The 15814-nt window shown below is 49.2% G+C and overlaps 1 protein-coding gene and 1 long non-coding RNA gene across 4 annotated transcripts in view; one reads left to right on the forward strand and one right to left on the reverse strand.

Annotated features, from left to right (window-relative positions):
- The window catches only part of INPP5D (inositol polyphosphate-5-phosphatase D), a 149156-nt gene extending 147799 nt beyond the window's left edge, over positions 1-1357 (forward strand). For all 3 annotated transcript variants that reach the window (XM_021924147.2, XM_021924148.2, XM_021924149.2), the window contains one exon: positions 158-1357. In XM_021924147.2, the coding sequence (XP_021779839.1) occupies positions 158-160 (3 nt within the window). In that variant the 3' untranslated portion in view covers positions 161-1357. The remainder of the gene's footprint in view (positions 1-157) is intronic.
- On the reverse strand, positions 305-12981 carry LOC108581454. The gene is made up of 2 exons (XR_002516307.2): positions 12078-12981; positions 305-3971 (listed from the first exon to the last, which is right to left on the reverse strand). It is a non-coding gene; the product is annotated as an uncharacterized LOC108581454 (long non-coding RNA).
- Positions 12982-15814: the final 2833 nt, after the last annotated feature.

Below are 15814 nucleotides of genomic sequence, written 5' to 3' on the forward strand. Positions count from 1 at the left end.
ACTAGGTAAAGTACTTAGAACAGTGAGTGCTGGCTCTTCTCAGCCACATATTAAAGGAAGCCTGGCCTAGCCCACAGCATGCAGGGACCCGGGCCACTTAGTTCAACATGGCCTGGTGAGAATGAGCCCTGACAGCCCTTCTGTTCTTGTCCCACAGTGAAGCCCTCAGTGAGCTGCCAGTGAGTCGGGAGCCCAGAGGAACAGCGCGACGCCACTGGACCCTCTGCCAGGACCTCCTGCTGGCTCCTCCTGCCCAGCTTCCTATGCAAGGCTTTGTGTTTTCAGGAAAGAGCCTAGCTTCTCTGTGGCCCAGGGAGTTCACTGCCTGTGAGACTTGGCACCAAGTGCTGAGGCTGGAAGAAAAACGCACACCAGACAGGCAACAAATAGTCTGGGTCTCCAGCTTGCTCTTGGTACTTGGGACCCCAGTGCCTTGTTGAAGGCGCCATTCTGAAGAAAGGAACTGCAGCGCCGATTCGAGGGTGGAGATATAAATAATAATAATAATGTTAATAATAATAATGACCACGTGAATCGAACACTCACGATGTGCCAAGTGCTGTGCTAAGTGCTTTACGAACATTCATCACATCAGGATGACCTCAAGAGCTGAGGCTCTAGCCACCTAAAACCACGTGCCCAAACCCACCAGTTCAAAATGGTGTGTGTTCGGAGGGGTGAAAGCATTAAGAAGCCCAGTGCCCTCCTGGAGTGAGACAAGGGCTTAGCCTTAAGGAGCTGAAGAGTCTGGGTAGCTTGTTTAGGGTACAAGAAGCCTGTTCTGTCCAGCTTCAGTGACACAAGCTGCTTTAGCTGAAGCCCGGGGGTCCCGGCATCGCTGAGCTGAGAGCAGGGATCTACCTGGCTTCTCAGTTCTTTAGTTGGAAGGAGCAGGAAATCAGCTCCTACTCTCCAGTGGAGAGATCTGGCCTCAGCCTGGGCTGGAGATGCCAAGGACTGTGCCAGGTTCCCTGTGCCCTCCTCGAGGTGGGCAGCCATCACCAGCCACAGTTAAGCCAAGCCCCCCAACACGTATTCCATCATGCAGATAGAAGAGTCTTTGCTGTTGCTCCCGAAAGCCGTGCTCTCCAGCCTGGCTGCCAGGGAGGGTGGGCCTCTTGATTCCAGGCTCTTGAAATAGTGCAGCCTTTTCTTCCTATCTCTGTGTCTTTCAGCTCTGCTTCATTGGTTATTAGGAGAATAGATGGGTGATGTCTTTCCTTATGTTGCTTTTTCAACATAGCAGAATTAATGTAGGGGGCTAAATGCAGCGGTATGTGTGAACGCAGAAGGGTATGTGCCCCACATTCCCGTGGTGGAAGTCTGCATGACCAATAAATTGTGCCTTTCTCACTCAGCTGTGTATGTGGCATTTTTCTTGACATTCGGAGCCATAGATACCCTTCTAGACGGCAGGGCCTACCCAGGGCACAACTGAGGCAGGTAAGGGTTCGCGGTGGTGATGGATGCTGTTGCCCTGACCAGATGGGACACCATAGAGCCAGTCTGAAGCTGGTCCTGTACCCGGGACAGGGGTGAACGGCACTCCTTCCCTCCTTCCATCCACACATCTTCCTGGCACTCCAAGCGCCCTGCGGCGACCCAGAGGCCACAAGCATCCCCTCCATACCTGCTGTCCTGCGGCCCACAAGCTCCTCCCAGCTCTTATAAGTTTTCAGTGCTTAAGCTGCAGAGACAAAAAAACTACATGTCAGCACTCCCCAGGTCATGGGTTCCCAGGTCAGGGAGCAGCCCCTGGCCCAGAGGCACAGTGCGGGCCACTTCCATAGCACCTCTGCCCCACCTCGGGCTGCCTGGGCTCTGCTCCTGCTCACAGACACCAGGCCTGGGCTCCAGGCAGGACCTGGAGCAGTGTCTTGGCAGCCTCCAAGCAAACCGTTCACTCCCGCGCCTCAGTGGCTGGTGAAGCTCAGCAGGGGCAGGACTGAGTGCCTGCTTGGACCACGGCTCCCTACCCCTGCTCAGGTGTCCCCACCCTGCAGGCTCACTGCCTGGTGTCCATGTAGAACCTGACCTAAGTCCCAGGCCCCAGCCTCTGACTCAATAGACCAAGGACCAGGGTGGAGAGAGCTGGAGACACCCGACATTCTTTAGCCTCCCAGCCCCCATCATCAGAGCTGAGGACCCAGGCATGGATGCCCCTGGTCCCTAGGGAACCCACTGGCTGCCAGGGTGGGCTGGCATGCTACACAAGTGCCATCATCTGCTCCGCCACAGGGAAAATGTCAAGCCCGAGGCCCCATGCCCGCTTAGGATGGATGTCTAGGCGCTCCCCAGCATTTCTGTGGGTTCCCAGGAGATACAGGTAGGAGAGCAGCTGTATGGGGCATGCCTCATGCTCCCCCTCGCCTTCTCTGGGTTCCAGTCACTCGAGCAAATGCAGTGCCTCCACCACAGTCAAACCCAAGGCTGCTGTGAGGACCTGGCTTTGATTGCACGTAGTCAGACAGCTGAGGCCCATCTGGTGCTCAGAACAGGAAATGCTGTGGAATGCAAGAATTTTCACCCTTGTCTTTTCCATCTCTCATCCCTGCACCCACCCTGAGAAGTCCCTGACCACTTTCTCCTTAGGCTCTTGGCTGTCATGATCATCTGGGTTCCACCTTGATCAGGTCTCTCTCCTGTCTCTCCTTTCCTGACAATTCTAGGCATTCCAAACACCCAATTTCCCCCTTCTGGCAGGGTGAGGGGGAACCCAGCCATCCCCACCTCCTTATCACCTACATAATTCACCTCCAAGTAATTCACCTACACCAGGCTCCCTAACCACGAAGGCAGGTCAATTAACCAGCTCTCCTCATCAAAGTGCTCCATTCCTAGGATGAATTCCACCACCCTCTGAGATTGCAGATGCTGCTACAGCCACTGTTCCTTTTAAGAGGTAATTTTTTCCTTCTCTGCATGATGCCGTGAAGGCTGGTTGAGAGCAGCAGAGCTTGTGCTGACAGGAAGGTGTTACCCTCATGATGGACAGTCTCTAGCAGTGCTCTTACCAGCACTTCCAACCTGCCTGCAGCCTGGAGGGCAGTGCCGGCAGCCCATGCCACCTGCAGGGACAGAGTCAGCCACGGGCTCCTCCTCCTTCCTGGATTTCCATTCTTTTTCCACACCATTTTCCCCGCTCTAATAAGAGAGAAATTAGTGAGTCATTCAGAAAAGCTCTCTCCCACAGCTACCTTCCCTAGTTCCAGCCTACCAGGTTCTCATCTTTGCATGTCCTTAAAATAGCTCCTTTCTCTTGGCAAACAAATTTCCATGGAGACCCAGCTATGGGAAGGCCCAGAAGCTTTCTGCAAGGCAGCAAACTCAGCTCCCAGCCTTCACTCCGACACAGATCCTTTATAATGCAAATGTGTGGCCTCACCCCCACAGACACTCCCTCCCACGAAGGTCCCATTTTGGGAAATCTGAACCACCCAGGGAACGCACTGGGAGGTTGAGTCTAGGTGCAGGCAATCTAGTTTCTTGTTATTTTCTGACGGGGTGGCTGGCCTGCACTGGTGAGTTCTCTCAGGTCACAGCAGACTGAACCACTAGGCTTACCAGTGACTAATCTCACAGCAGGCATACCCAGCTCAGGCTCTTCCTCCATGCACTTGACCACACATGTTGATGGTGTGCACTGGGCCTTGGGGGTCAGTGCTTCTACTGAGGGAGGCCATGGGGTGGGAGGGATCCTGGACTGTGGGAACAGATAGAATGGAGCTGAAATGTCTTTTATTTCCTAAAACTATAATCTTGCACAGGTTTCTTAGCTTTTCTGAGTCTCAATCTCCTCATCTGTACAATGGAAGAAAGGTTACCTTCTGCCTGGTGTGGTTGTCGAAGATTCACTGAGCTCATCTCTGCAAAGTCCTTGGCTCGGTGCCTGGCCCTGCTGTAGGGGTTCATTGAGTGTTATCCTGTTCCCTCATCCTGCGAGACAAGGCAGTGAGGGAGGGCACTGTGCACTGGAAAAGAAGCAAAGAGAAGAGCTTTGGGGATGCAGGAATGTCCAAGGCAGAGGTAAAGGCAAGAGAATGAATAAATAAACAAGGCAGGCCATCCAGGGGGCAAGTCAGGGCTGTGAAAAGCCATGAAGAGCAGGGAGCTAGATCAAGCTAAGGCATGGATAACTGAGGCCAGGAGGAACTAGACGAGGCCAGGTGGGCTATCTGAGGCTAATGAGGGGCTAGTTGCGGTCAAGGAGAGGCAAGGCTAGTTGAGGCCAGGAACACTAGTTGAAGCCAGAGGTGCAGGTGGATTCTGTAGCTACACAGAGCACAGTTGCTCAGATGACCTGACCCAGTGGGAGCAGACCCAGCAGACGCATAGGAACACTTCATGGGGCAGTGCTGGGCAGTGTTTCTGGCCACCAGGGACATGTAGGCAGATCCAGTCATCACAAAGCAGCTTTGTGCCCCACGGCAGTTCTGGATGGGCCTGTCCCTGCGAGACTCCTGCACTTGTCTCTCCCTCCTTTGGCTTTTTCTTCCTCCTTCCCTAACCATGTCAATGACTTGCAGTCCTGCTTCTTTCTGCAGGGAATCGGGAGCCTTGGGGACTCCAGAGCACACAATGGCGTGCTTGCTCAGCACTTAGGAAGGTCAAGAATAGGGTGAGGCAAGCAAGTCTCAGGGAATGCAAAAGGTAATCGACACTCACTCTCCATTTCTTACCCTGAACTTGCACCACCTCAGATTTAAACATCCCCCCACCCGTCCCTGCCTTGCCTCCCCTTCATCCAAGCCCTGCGGAGCAGGCATAAAAGTGAAAGTTTGATTCCAGAAGGAGGCGAATTCCTGTGGCTGAAAGGTGACCACGCTCTGACCCGCAGCCCTGGCAGGGCCTTGGAAGGAGAAGGAAGGGCTGGAGGTGCAGGCGGGAGAGGCCATCCTCTGCATCATGTGGAATCCTGTTTTAGTGCATGGGCTATAAATTGAATTTCCAGGCCTTATTTAGAGTACATCCCCACAAATGGCTTGTCCTGCTTCTGTTATTTTTAAAAAGCACTCTGTTTAGGTAGTAGTTGAGAGCACAGACTCGGGAGCCAAACTGCTTAAACACGTCAAAAATGTGCTAGGCTGTGAGCATTGTGCAGAAGGCGGCAACATGCCCAGCTTCCAGAAGAGGCCGACGCACAGTCCAGCAGTTACAGTGCCAGGTGGTAAGGGGCATGCAGACAAAAGCCCCCGGCGATGAGTTTCCTTTCAGGGTTAGCTGGGAAATGTTTCAGATTTAGAGTTAGTATTTAGAATGATAACTAGACTGGTGCTGAGGATCTTGGACTCTGGGGTCAGAACACTTGGGTTCAGCCCCCAGCCCTACCGCCTGCCACTGACTGGCAGGCCATATGACCATTGCTAAGTACTTAACTTCGATTTCTCCATCTGTAAAAAGGAGATGATAATGACATCGACCTCACAGAGGACTTGTGAGGATTAAAAGGCATGCTAATGTAAATAGCCCTGCTGCAGGTAAGCACTCAATACATGTCACTGTTATCAACATGATGCTGTCACAAAGACAACGTAATTCTCCATGTTCCCACTGCAGCCTTGGCAGCTACAAGGCCACATAGTTTTTGCCATTTACAAACCCTTCTCAAGGTGACTCATTTCTGGACTCAAGGCCTGGTCTTGGCTACAGATCTGACAAACAGCAGGGCCTTGGCCAGGTCACTCCTGCAGGCCACACCATTTGTGACACCTGTGACACAAGAAGTAAGGCCCTGTGCCTGCCAGGAGGGGCACGGCACCTGCAGCAGCACAGCCACCACGCACAGCCACAGTCCCAGCACCCATGTGTTGGTGAGGTCCACCACTCATTCCCCATCCTCGGATGCCTTCTACAATCCAGCCCCGGAATCCTGTCCGACCATTGCACAAAGCAAAGGGGGCCTGGGACAAGTGTGCCTCCATCTTGCAGGCTAACTGCTGGAGGAACTAACCCATGCGGAAGTGTTCCCCACAGGGCAGGGGTTCTGGACCACGACACTACTGACATGTGGGGCTGGGTCATTCTTCGGTGTGGCGCTGGCTGGTGCACTGCATAGCAGCATCCCTGGTCTCTGCCCACTAGACGCTAGAACCCACCCCCAGACATTCCCAGATGTCACCATCTGGCAGAGAGAATGGCACAATCACCCCTAGAAGTGGACAACTGCCATAGAGCACTTCTGAGAAAAGGTTGCTCATTGCTGAAGAAGGTAAATATACTAATTTTGACACCAAACACACACAAATATGCATGCATGCGCACGTGCAGGAAGGAGGTGCCCCCCACGAATCTGGAGAAATATCACGGGGCTCGGCTAGGCGTGGCGGCTCACGCCTGTAATTCCAGCACTTTGGCAGGCTGAGGTAGGCGGACCACGAGGTCAGGAATTTGAGACCAGCCCGGCCAATGTGGTGAAACCCTGTCTCCACTAAAAAATACAAAAAATTAGCTGGGCGTGGTGGCGGGTGCCTGTAGTCCCAGCTACTTGTGAGGCTGAGGCAGGAGAATGGCGTGAATCCGGAAGGCGGAACTTGCAGTGAGCCGAGATCGCGCCACTGCACTCCAGCCTGGGGGACAGAGCAAGACTCCTTCTCAAAAAAAAAAAAAAAAAAAAAGCCTGGCGTGGTGGCAGGCACGTGTAATCCCAGCTACTCCGGAGGCTGAGGGAGGAGAATCACTTGAAGCCGGGAGGTGGAGGTTGCAGTGAGCCGAGATCACACCACTGCACTCCAGCCTGGGTGACAGAGCGAGACTCTGTCTGAAGGGGTGGCCTGCCCCTCCATACCTGTGGGCGTTTCTCGTTAGGTTGAACGAGAGACTTGGGGAAAGAAATGAGACACAGAGACAAAGTATAGAGAAAGAAAAAGTGGGCCCAGGGGACCAGTGTTCAGCATACAGAGGACCCGCGCCGGCACGGGTCTCTGAGTTCCCTCAGTATTTATTGATCATTATCTTTACCATCTTGGAAGAAGGGAAGTGGCAGGATAATAGGATCATCGCAGGGAGAAGGTCAGCAGTAAGACATATGAATAAAGATCTCTGCGGACATAAGTTTATGAAAGTGTTGTGCCTGATATGCATATATGTAAACATCTCCATAAATCTTTTTAGTGCATAAAGAGTTGCACAGCCAGCAAGTCCTAATCTTCGCCCTAAGGGTTTCTTCTCCTTTCTCAGTAAACAGAACATACAATTTATTTTTAAGCACCGTGAGATGTTCCATTGTCTAGGGACGGCAGGGAGACAGGATGCTTTTCTCTATCTCAACTGCCAAGAGGCCTTCTCTCCTCTTCCACTAGTCCTCCTCAGCACAGACCCTTCACGGGTGTCAGGCTAGGGGAAGATCAAGTCTTTCCCTTCCCATGAGGCCATATTTCAGACTATCACATGGGGAGAAACCTTGGACAATACCTAGCTTTCCTAGGCAGAGGTCCCTGCGACCTTTGGCAGTGTACGTGCCCCTGGATACTTGAGATTAAGAGAATGGTGATGTCTTTTCACAAGCATACTGCCTTCAGGCACTTGTTTAACAAAGCACACCCTGCACAGCCCAAAATCTGTTACACCTTGAGTCACCACAGCACATGTCTCTTGCAAGGACAAGGTTGGGGGTAGGGTCACAGATTAACAGTATCTCAAATAAAGAACAAGATGGAGTCTCTTATGTCTACTTCTTTCTATATAGACACAGTAACAGTCTGATCTCTCTTTCTTTTCCCCACACTGTCTCAGAAAAAAAAAAAGAAAGAAAGAAATATCACAGGGCCCATTAGCTCCTTCTGTTTCAAGGGGCAAAGATGTAGCAGGTCACTTCAGGAGATGGGTCTGTCACCAGGGTGCATGGAAGTGAGGAAGCCTGCACTGTCAGGACATAGAAGCCCCTGATGAGCCCAGAGACTGCCCCGGAGCCCTGGCATCCTGTGTCCTGTCGAACTCCAGAGGTTCCTCCTCCTGCTTGATCGATTCCACCACAGTGGCCGCTCTGCTGTTCCTCCCCCACTGCTTTGTCCACACTCCTTACCCTCCGCGTATTTGGGCCTCTCTGGGCATGTCCTACATTGAAATCTGCCAGGAAGGCTGGTTTGGGGGTCTGTAAATCTCCACCTGTTATTAGTTTAGGTTCCCCAGAAACAGACTCTGAGTCAAAGATCTGAGTGTAAGGAAGATATCTGGGGATAACTCAGGAGCAAGGGAGTGAGGATTTGAGGCAGGAAAGGGAAAGAAGCCATAAATAATTGATACAGTCCCGGGCACGGTGGCTCACGCCTGCACTCCAGCCTGGGCGACAGAGCGAGACTCCGTCTCAAAAAAAAAAAAATAAAATAACTGATACAGAAGTTAAGAAGAGATTACTGCCGGGCGTGGTGGCTCACGCCTGTAATCCCAGCACTTAGGGAGGCCGAGGCGGGCGGATCATGACGTCAGGAGTTCAAGACCAGCCTGACCAACATGGTGAACGAAGAAAAATTAGCTGGGCGTGGTGGCACTTAACTTTATCCCAGCTACTCCAGAGGCTGAGGCAGGAGAATCGCCTGAACCTGGGAGGCGGAGGTTGTGGTGAGCCAGGTTCGCACAAGGCACTCTAGCCTGGGAGAGAGAGGCCCCATCTTAAAAAAAAAAAAAAAGATTACTTAGGCAGATAGTGGGGGTACAGAAGTCCCCGGTAAGGTTGTCCTTTTAATGAAGAGCAACCCCAAATTATTTTCCTTTCTAACAAAGAGCAGCTTGTAAAATCAAGCTGCAGACATAGATACCAACAGCTGTGCCAATCATGTTCAAGGTGGCGGCTCCATCTTCCCTTATCTCTGTCAGCCACATGTACAGTGAGGAGCAGACCAGCTGGCCGCTAGCCAAGGGGAAAGTTCATTTGCATAATAAGATTAGGGTGGGGCAACCAGCCTTCCCCTTGCTATGTAAACGTCATACCTGATGGAACCAATCTGTGAGCCCTGTGTAAATCAGGCACTGCCTCCTCAAGCCTGACTATAAAGTCTGGCGCATCCCCCCACCAGCCCATCTTTTTCCTCTTGGAAGTCCCCTCTCTCTCAATAGAGAGAGAGCTGTTTTTTTTTCTCCTTCTCTTTTTTGTCTATTAAACCTCTGCTCCTAAACTCCTCATGTGTGTCCATGTCCTAAATTTTCCTGGCAAGACAATGAACCGCAGGTATTTACCTCAGACAACATAGCTGCTTCAGAATGTTCTATGAATGGGGAGCCGCTGTAGCCACCTGGGCTTACCCTGCAGGCACTGATGGGAACACACGCCTGTGTCACCCCAAGCAAAGAGGAGCAAGAAGGAACCAGGCGTGGTAGCTTACACCTGTAATCCCAACAATTTGGGAGGGTGAGGTAGGAGGATCCTGTGAGGCCAAGAGTTCAAGACCAGCCTGAGCAACATAGTGAAACCCCGTCTCTACAAAAAAACAAACAAAAAAACCAGCTGGGTGTGGTGTCATGTGCCTGTAATCCCAGCCACTTGGGAAGCTGAGGAAGGAGGATCTCTTGAGCCCAGGAGTTCGAGCTTGCAGTGAGTTGTGCCACTGCACTCCAGCCTGGGTGACCAAGGGAGACCTGTCTGTAAAAAACCCAAAGAGGAGCAAGTTGGCTGCTGCCTTGCCAACTCTGAGTCACGGTGAAGGGCTGCCTCTGGGAGGGGTGTTAACTTCTTAGTTCTTCTGGCCTGTGCAGAAAAGCCAACTCCCAAGGCCAGAGAGCCTTCAGGCAGGTGGGAGCAGATGCTGTGCATGAGTTATACTGCCCGGCCATCCTGCAGGCCCCTGGCCTCTCTGATGTCTACTCTGTGCCTTTGGGTTGACATTCCTGGGTGCTCAGAGAGTCATTGCTGAAGAGGGACACCTCACGTGGGGGGAGTTCTGTAACGTGGGATGGTCCAGCGTCAAAGAATGAGGAGAAAACATTCCAGACAGAAGGAGATGTGCAGGCCTGGAGAAAGAGCTTGGTGTGTTCAAGAAACAGGAAAGAACTGGTGTGCTGGAGTGTGGTGGATGCAGTCAAGGCCAAAGCTTGTGCTGTTCTCCACACAACAGCCAGTAAGTCAAGAGACAAGGTATGGGGGCAAGGAAGACGGCTTTATTTTAGAAAGCCAGCAAACCGAGAAGATAACGGACTAATGCCCTAAAGAACCATCTTGGGCCAGGCATAGTGGCTCATGCCTGTAATCCCAGCAATTTGGGAGGCTGAGGTAGGCAGATTACTGGAGGTTGGGAATTCAAGATCAGCCTGGTCAACATGGTGAAACTCTGTCTCTTCTAAAAATACAAAAATTAGCAGGGCATGGTGGCACACACCTGTAACCTCAGCTATGCAGGAGGCTGAGGCACGAGAATCACTTGAACCTGGGAGGTGGAAGTTGCAGTGAGCCAACCTCATGCCACTGCCCTCCAGCCTGGGTGACAGAGGGAGACTCTGTCTCAAAGAAAAAGAAAAAAAAAATCTATAGCTAAAATGAATTTCGGAATCCTTTTATGTTAGGGAAAAAGGGGAGACAGAGGGTTTGAGATCAAAAGGAGATCTATGACCACAGACAACTGGGTGACAGCAAAGGTAAACTTCTTCATCCCTGGTCAGGTCACAATGCTCTTATGAATTTTTAACATAATATTGTTACTTATGTGCACATCCTCCTTATCTCCTTGGGAGCTAGTTTTGGGAAGTGGCAGTTATCATCCTTGCTTTAAAGTTAAACTCTAAATTTCTCCCATAGTTAGCTTGGCCTATGTGCAGAGATAGCATAGCAGGAGGGGTTGGGGGTTAGGAGGAAAATAGAGTTACATGTACACCATTACATGAATGAGAGTGAGTAGGGTGAAGTTAGAGCCGTAGGGGACTGGGGATGGTGGGGTGGGAGCACGGGGCAGACACATTCACAGGCTCCTCGGTAGGACAGACACTCTGTCTTGAGCCCAGATGGAGAGTCACACAATCCATGAAGTGGTAGGTGGGCCCAAGAGGAGTCCATGAGCCAGAGTTGATCTGCTTGATGACGACCCTTGCACACGGTGGCTGCACCTGAGAGCAATAACTGAGGCACACCCTGAGAACAACCCTGCATCGTAGACGCACCGGAATGTGTGTTCGGAGTTTCCAACATGGCCAGTCTGGAGATTCATTCCTTAACTCTGAGGAACATCTGAGCCCCCAGCACATCCTACGGAATGTGGGCTATAGACAGCATGAAGGCCCTTCGTTTTGGGTTAAAGGAAGGTTGCCAAGTAGAAGTTGCTAAGTGAAGGTGCTATGTAAACTGCATGCTTTTTGCAAGTGGTGGCAGTTCTCCTGTCTGCCTGCTGCCACTCTGTCTTGAGCGCAAATGGACCATCCCTGTATGTAAGTTCCCGGTAAATCCTATGTCCCATTTGCTGGCACTGCATCTCTTCTTCAGCCCTTTGAAGCTGATGCCATCCCTATTGAAAGTATTAGGGTGCGGCACAGCACTTTGATAGCTGAAGGAAGAGGGAGGGTATTTGTGAGAGGCTATATTGGATAACAAAAGAAAAGGAGAGACCACCGAGGCCCATGGCAAGGCACTCTGTACCTGGGTAATTGGCACAGAACAAGAGCCTGGCAAACACTTCCCCAGGGCCCCAGGAAGAGGGGCTGCTACAGCTACAGCTTCTGGGATGAACTTTGCCAGACACAAGCAGGAGCACAAGCAATAATACTTTAGAGCCCAACTGTCAACGATTTAGCAAATAGAAATATAAGATGCCTTGCTTCTTGATGAGATGAATAGCAAACAAAATTTTAAAAAATAAAATATAAGATGCCTCGTTAAGTTTGAATTTCAGGAAACAATAATTTTTAGTGTAAGTATATTCCCAAATATTATATCTAAAATATACTAAGAAAATTCAAGGTTTGTATCTGAAATTCAAATTTGACTGGACTTCCTGTATTTTATCTGGCAACCCTAGCCCTGCTCTATCTATCTAAGGATCTAGAAAAAGTCTCCATTCCCTGTTGGAGGGCTGCTGCATTAGTCAGGGTTCTCTAGCGGAAAAGACCTAATAGGACAGATGTATATATGAAGGGGAGTTTATTAGGGAGAGTTGACTCACATGATCACAAGGTGAAGTCCCACGATAAGCCGTCTGCAAGTGGAGAAACAAGGAAGCCAATCCAAGTCTCAAAATTTCAAAAGTAGGGAAGCCATTAGTCTGTGGCTGAAAGGCCAAAAACCCCTGGCAAACCACTGGTGTATGGACAGGAGTCCAAAGGCTAAAGAATGTGGAGTCTGATGTTGGAGGGCAGGAAGCATCCAGCATGGGAGAAAGATGAAGACTGGAAGACTCAGCGAGTTCCCTTCTCCCATCTCCTTCTGCCTGCTTCATTCTAGCTGTACTGGCAGTTGATTAAATTGGTGCCCACCCACATTGAGTGTGGGTCTGCCTCTTCAGTCCACTGACTCAAATGCTAATCTCCTTTGGCAACACCCTCACAGACACACACAGGAACAATACTTTGCATCCTTCAATCTAATCAAGTTGACACTCACAGCTGAAATGAGCCACTCAGGATCTATAAGACACAAGCCTGAGGCAAGCAAGGAGCAGTGACAGTAAACAGCACAGACTGCAGACAGGGCTGCAAGTACTGACTTCACATCAAAGAGAACCCAGTGGAAGCTAGACAGTGCCCATTTTTAGCATAAAATTTGTAAACCTAGATGAAAACTCAGAGAAGTAAATAATTCCTGCCAAAGTCTCATCTATAAGTTATCTGAAGTTAGTTATCTATTAACTGTGTGACTTTGGACAAATTATTTAACATCTTAGAGAAGACAGACTTTGTGATTTGTGTTGAGCCAAATTAATTGCCCTGAAGGGGTGGCCTGTCCCTCCACACCTGTGGATGTTTCTCCTTAGGTGGACCGAGAGACCTGAGAAAAGAAATGAGACACAGAGACAAAGTATAGAGAAAGAAAAAGTGGGCCCAGCAGACGGGTGCTCAGCATACAGAGGACCCACGCTGGCACCGGTCTCTGAGTTCCCTCAGTATTTATTGATCATTATCTTTACAATCTTACAAAAAGGGAAGTGGCAGGATAATAGGATCATTGTAGGGAGAAGGTCAGCAGTAAGACAAATGAATAAAGATCTCTGTGACATAAGTTTAAGGAAAAGTGCTGTGCCTTAATATGCATATGTAAACATCTCCATAAAACTTTTTAGTGCATGAAGAGCAGCATTGCACTAGCAAGTCCCACGTTTCGCCCTAAGGCGGTTTTCTCCTTTCTCAGTAAACAGAACATACAATTGAGTTTTACACCGAGATGTTCCATTGCCCAGGGACGGGCAGGAGACAGATGCTTTTCTCTATCTCAACTGCCAAGAGGCCTTCTTTCCTCTTCCACTAGTCCTCCTCAGCACAGACCCTTCACGCGTGTCAGGCTGGGGGACGATCAGGTCTTTCCCTTCCCACGAGGCCATATTTCAGACTATCACATGGGGAGAAACCTTGGACAATACCTAGCTTTCCTAGGCAGAGATCCCTGCAACCTTTGGCAGTGTACTTGTCCCTGGGTACTTGAGATTAAGAGAATGGTGATGACTTTTAACCAGCAAGCTGCCTTCAGGCACTTGTTTAACAAAGCACACCCTGCACAGCCCAAAATCCGTTACACCTTGAGTCACCACAGCACATGTCTCTTGCAAGGACAAGGTTGGGGGTAGGGTCACAGATTAACAGCATCTCAAATACAGAACAAAATGGAGTCTCTTATGTCTACTTCTTTCTATACAGACACAGTAATAGTCTGATCTTTCTTTTCCCCACATTGCCCTTAAAAAGTCAATAATGTTCAGAAGAATAAAATAGAATTCTGAAAATCCATAATCTTTCCTAATGTCCAAACACCATCCAAAATTGCTTCATATAAGAAGAATCCCCAAAACATGACCCGTCTCAAGAGAAAAGACAAACAGCCATGATCAACCCCATTCCAGATGCTGGAATTAGCAAAGATGTCAAAGCAGCTATTATAACTATAGTCAGGGGCATAAAAGAAAATACTCTTGAAACAAGCAAAATGATATAAATCTCAAGAGAGAAACAGACATTTTAAAAAGCCAACCCAGAATTCTAGTACCAGTGATGATATCCTTAAGAATGAAGTGAAAACATCTTCAGATTAAAGAAAACTGACAGAATTTGTTGCTATCAGATCTACTACAAGCAATCCTAAAGGAATTTCTTCAGGCTGATAGGATATGATAATAGGTGAAAACTCAGAACTTCAGGAAGGAATGGAAAGGATTGAAAATCATAAATGCGTGGATAAATATAAGACTTTTTCTCTTAATTTTCTTAATTTCTTTAAAATATAACTGTGTGAAGAAATGATTATAACATTTCATTATAGAGTTTAGAATGATACCAATGTAGTACCTATGAAAATTGAAGCAGGGAGAATGGTAAATGGAGCTATATGATTGCAAGGTTTACACTTTTTTGTTTGTTTGTTTGTTTCTGAGATGGAGTCTTGCTCTGTCACCCAGGCTCTTGGAGCGCAGTGGCACGATTTTGGCTCACTGCAACCTCCACCTCCCTGGTTCAAGTGATTCTCCTGCCTCAGCCTCCTGAGTAGCTGGGACTATAGCTGTGCATCACCATGCCTGGCTAATTTTTGTTTTTTTAAGTAGAGATGGGGTTTCACCATGTTGGCCAGGCTGGTCTCAAACTCCTGACCTCAAGTAATCCTCCCCCCTCAGCCTCCCAAAATGCTGGGATTATAAGTGTAAGCCACCACACCCAGCCAACGTTTATACATTTTACATAAAATGGTACAATATTAACTCTAAATAGACTGTGTGAGATATATATATATATATATGTGTGTGTGTGTATATATATATACTTAAATCTCTAGAGCAACCACTCAAAGGGGATTTTGAGGGGAGCTATGCATCTTTCAGTAGTTTCTAGTTTCACATCCATATTTCTAGTCTTCCCACTCTTTTCTGTCCCATGCTGGACCCTGCCCTGATTCCTTTACTCCCTAAAATACCACCAACGAAAGGCCATGCGTAAGGCAGACATCACTGAAAGTGGGGGGCGATGGATGATTCATCACGGACCACACAGTCAGCAACTTACAAACAACTGTTAGAAATCTTTTCTTTTTCCTTTTCTTTTTTTAAGAGACAGAGTCAGCTGGGTGCCGTGGCTCACACCTATAATCCCAGCACTTTGGGAGGCCAAAGCAGACATATCGATTGAGCCCAGGAGTTCAAGAGAAGCCCAGGCAACATGGCAAAATCCCGTCTCTATAAAAAAAAAAAAAACACACACACACACACAAAATTAGCTGGGCATGGTGGCACATGCTTGTAGTTCCAGCTACTCAGGAGGCTGAGCTGGGAAGATCACCTGAGCCCAGGGAGATCGAGGTTGCAGTGAGCTATGATCACACCACTGCTCCCAGTCGGATGATAGTGAGACCCTGTCTCAAAGCAAAAAAAAAAAAAAGACAGGGTCTCACTGTCACCCAGGCCGGAGGGCAGTGGTGCGATCATAGCTCACTGCAGCCTCAAACTCCTGGGGTCAAATGATTCTTCTCCCTCAGCTTCCCAAGTAGCTAGGAATACAGGCATGCCACCATACCCAGCTAAAGAAATCTATGTTTTTAGAAGTCTTCAGTCACCGGGCCGTCAGAAATTTCTCTCTGATCTACTTTATTTCAGCTCCCCTACTACCTTGCCCCGTGCATTTGCCCTCCCTCTCTTAAGAACTTTCCACAATCTTCTTACCTGTCCTTTTGAGCAACATGACTTTCTGTCCATTCAAAGCCCATCCT

The sequence above is a fragment of the Papio anubis genome, chromosome 10 (assembly GCF_008728515.1).
Source record: "Papio anubis isolate 15944 chromosome 10, Panubis1.0, whole genome shotgun sequence".
NCBI lineage: Eukaryota > Metazoa > Chordata > Mammalia > Primates > Cercopithecidae > Papio > Papio anubis.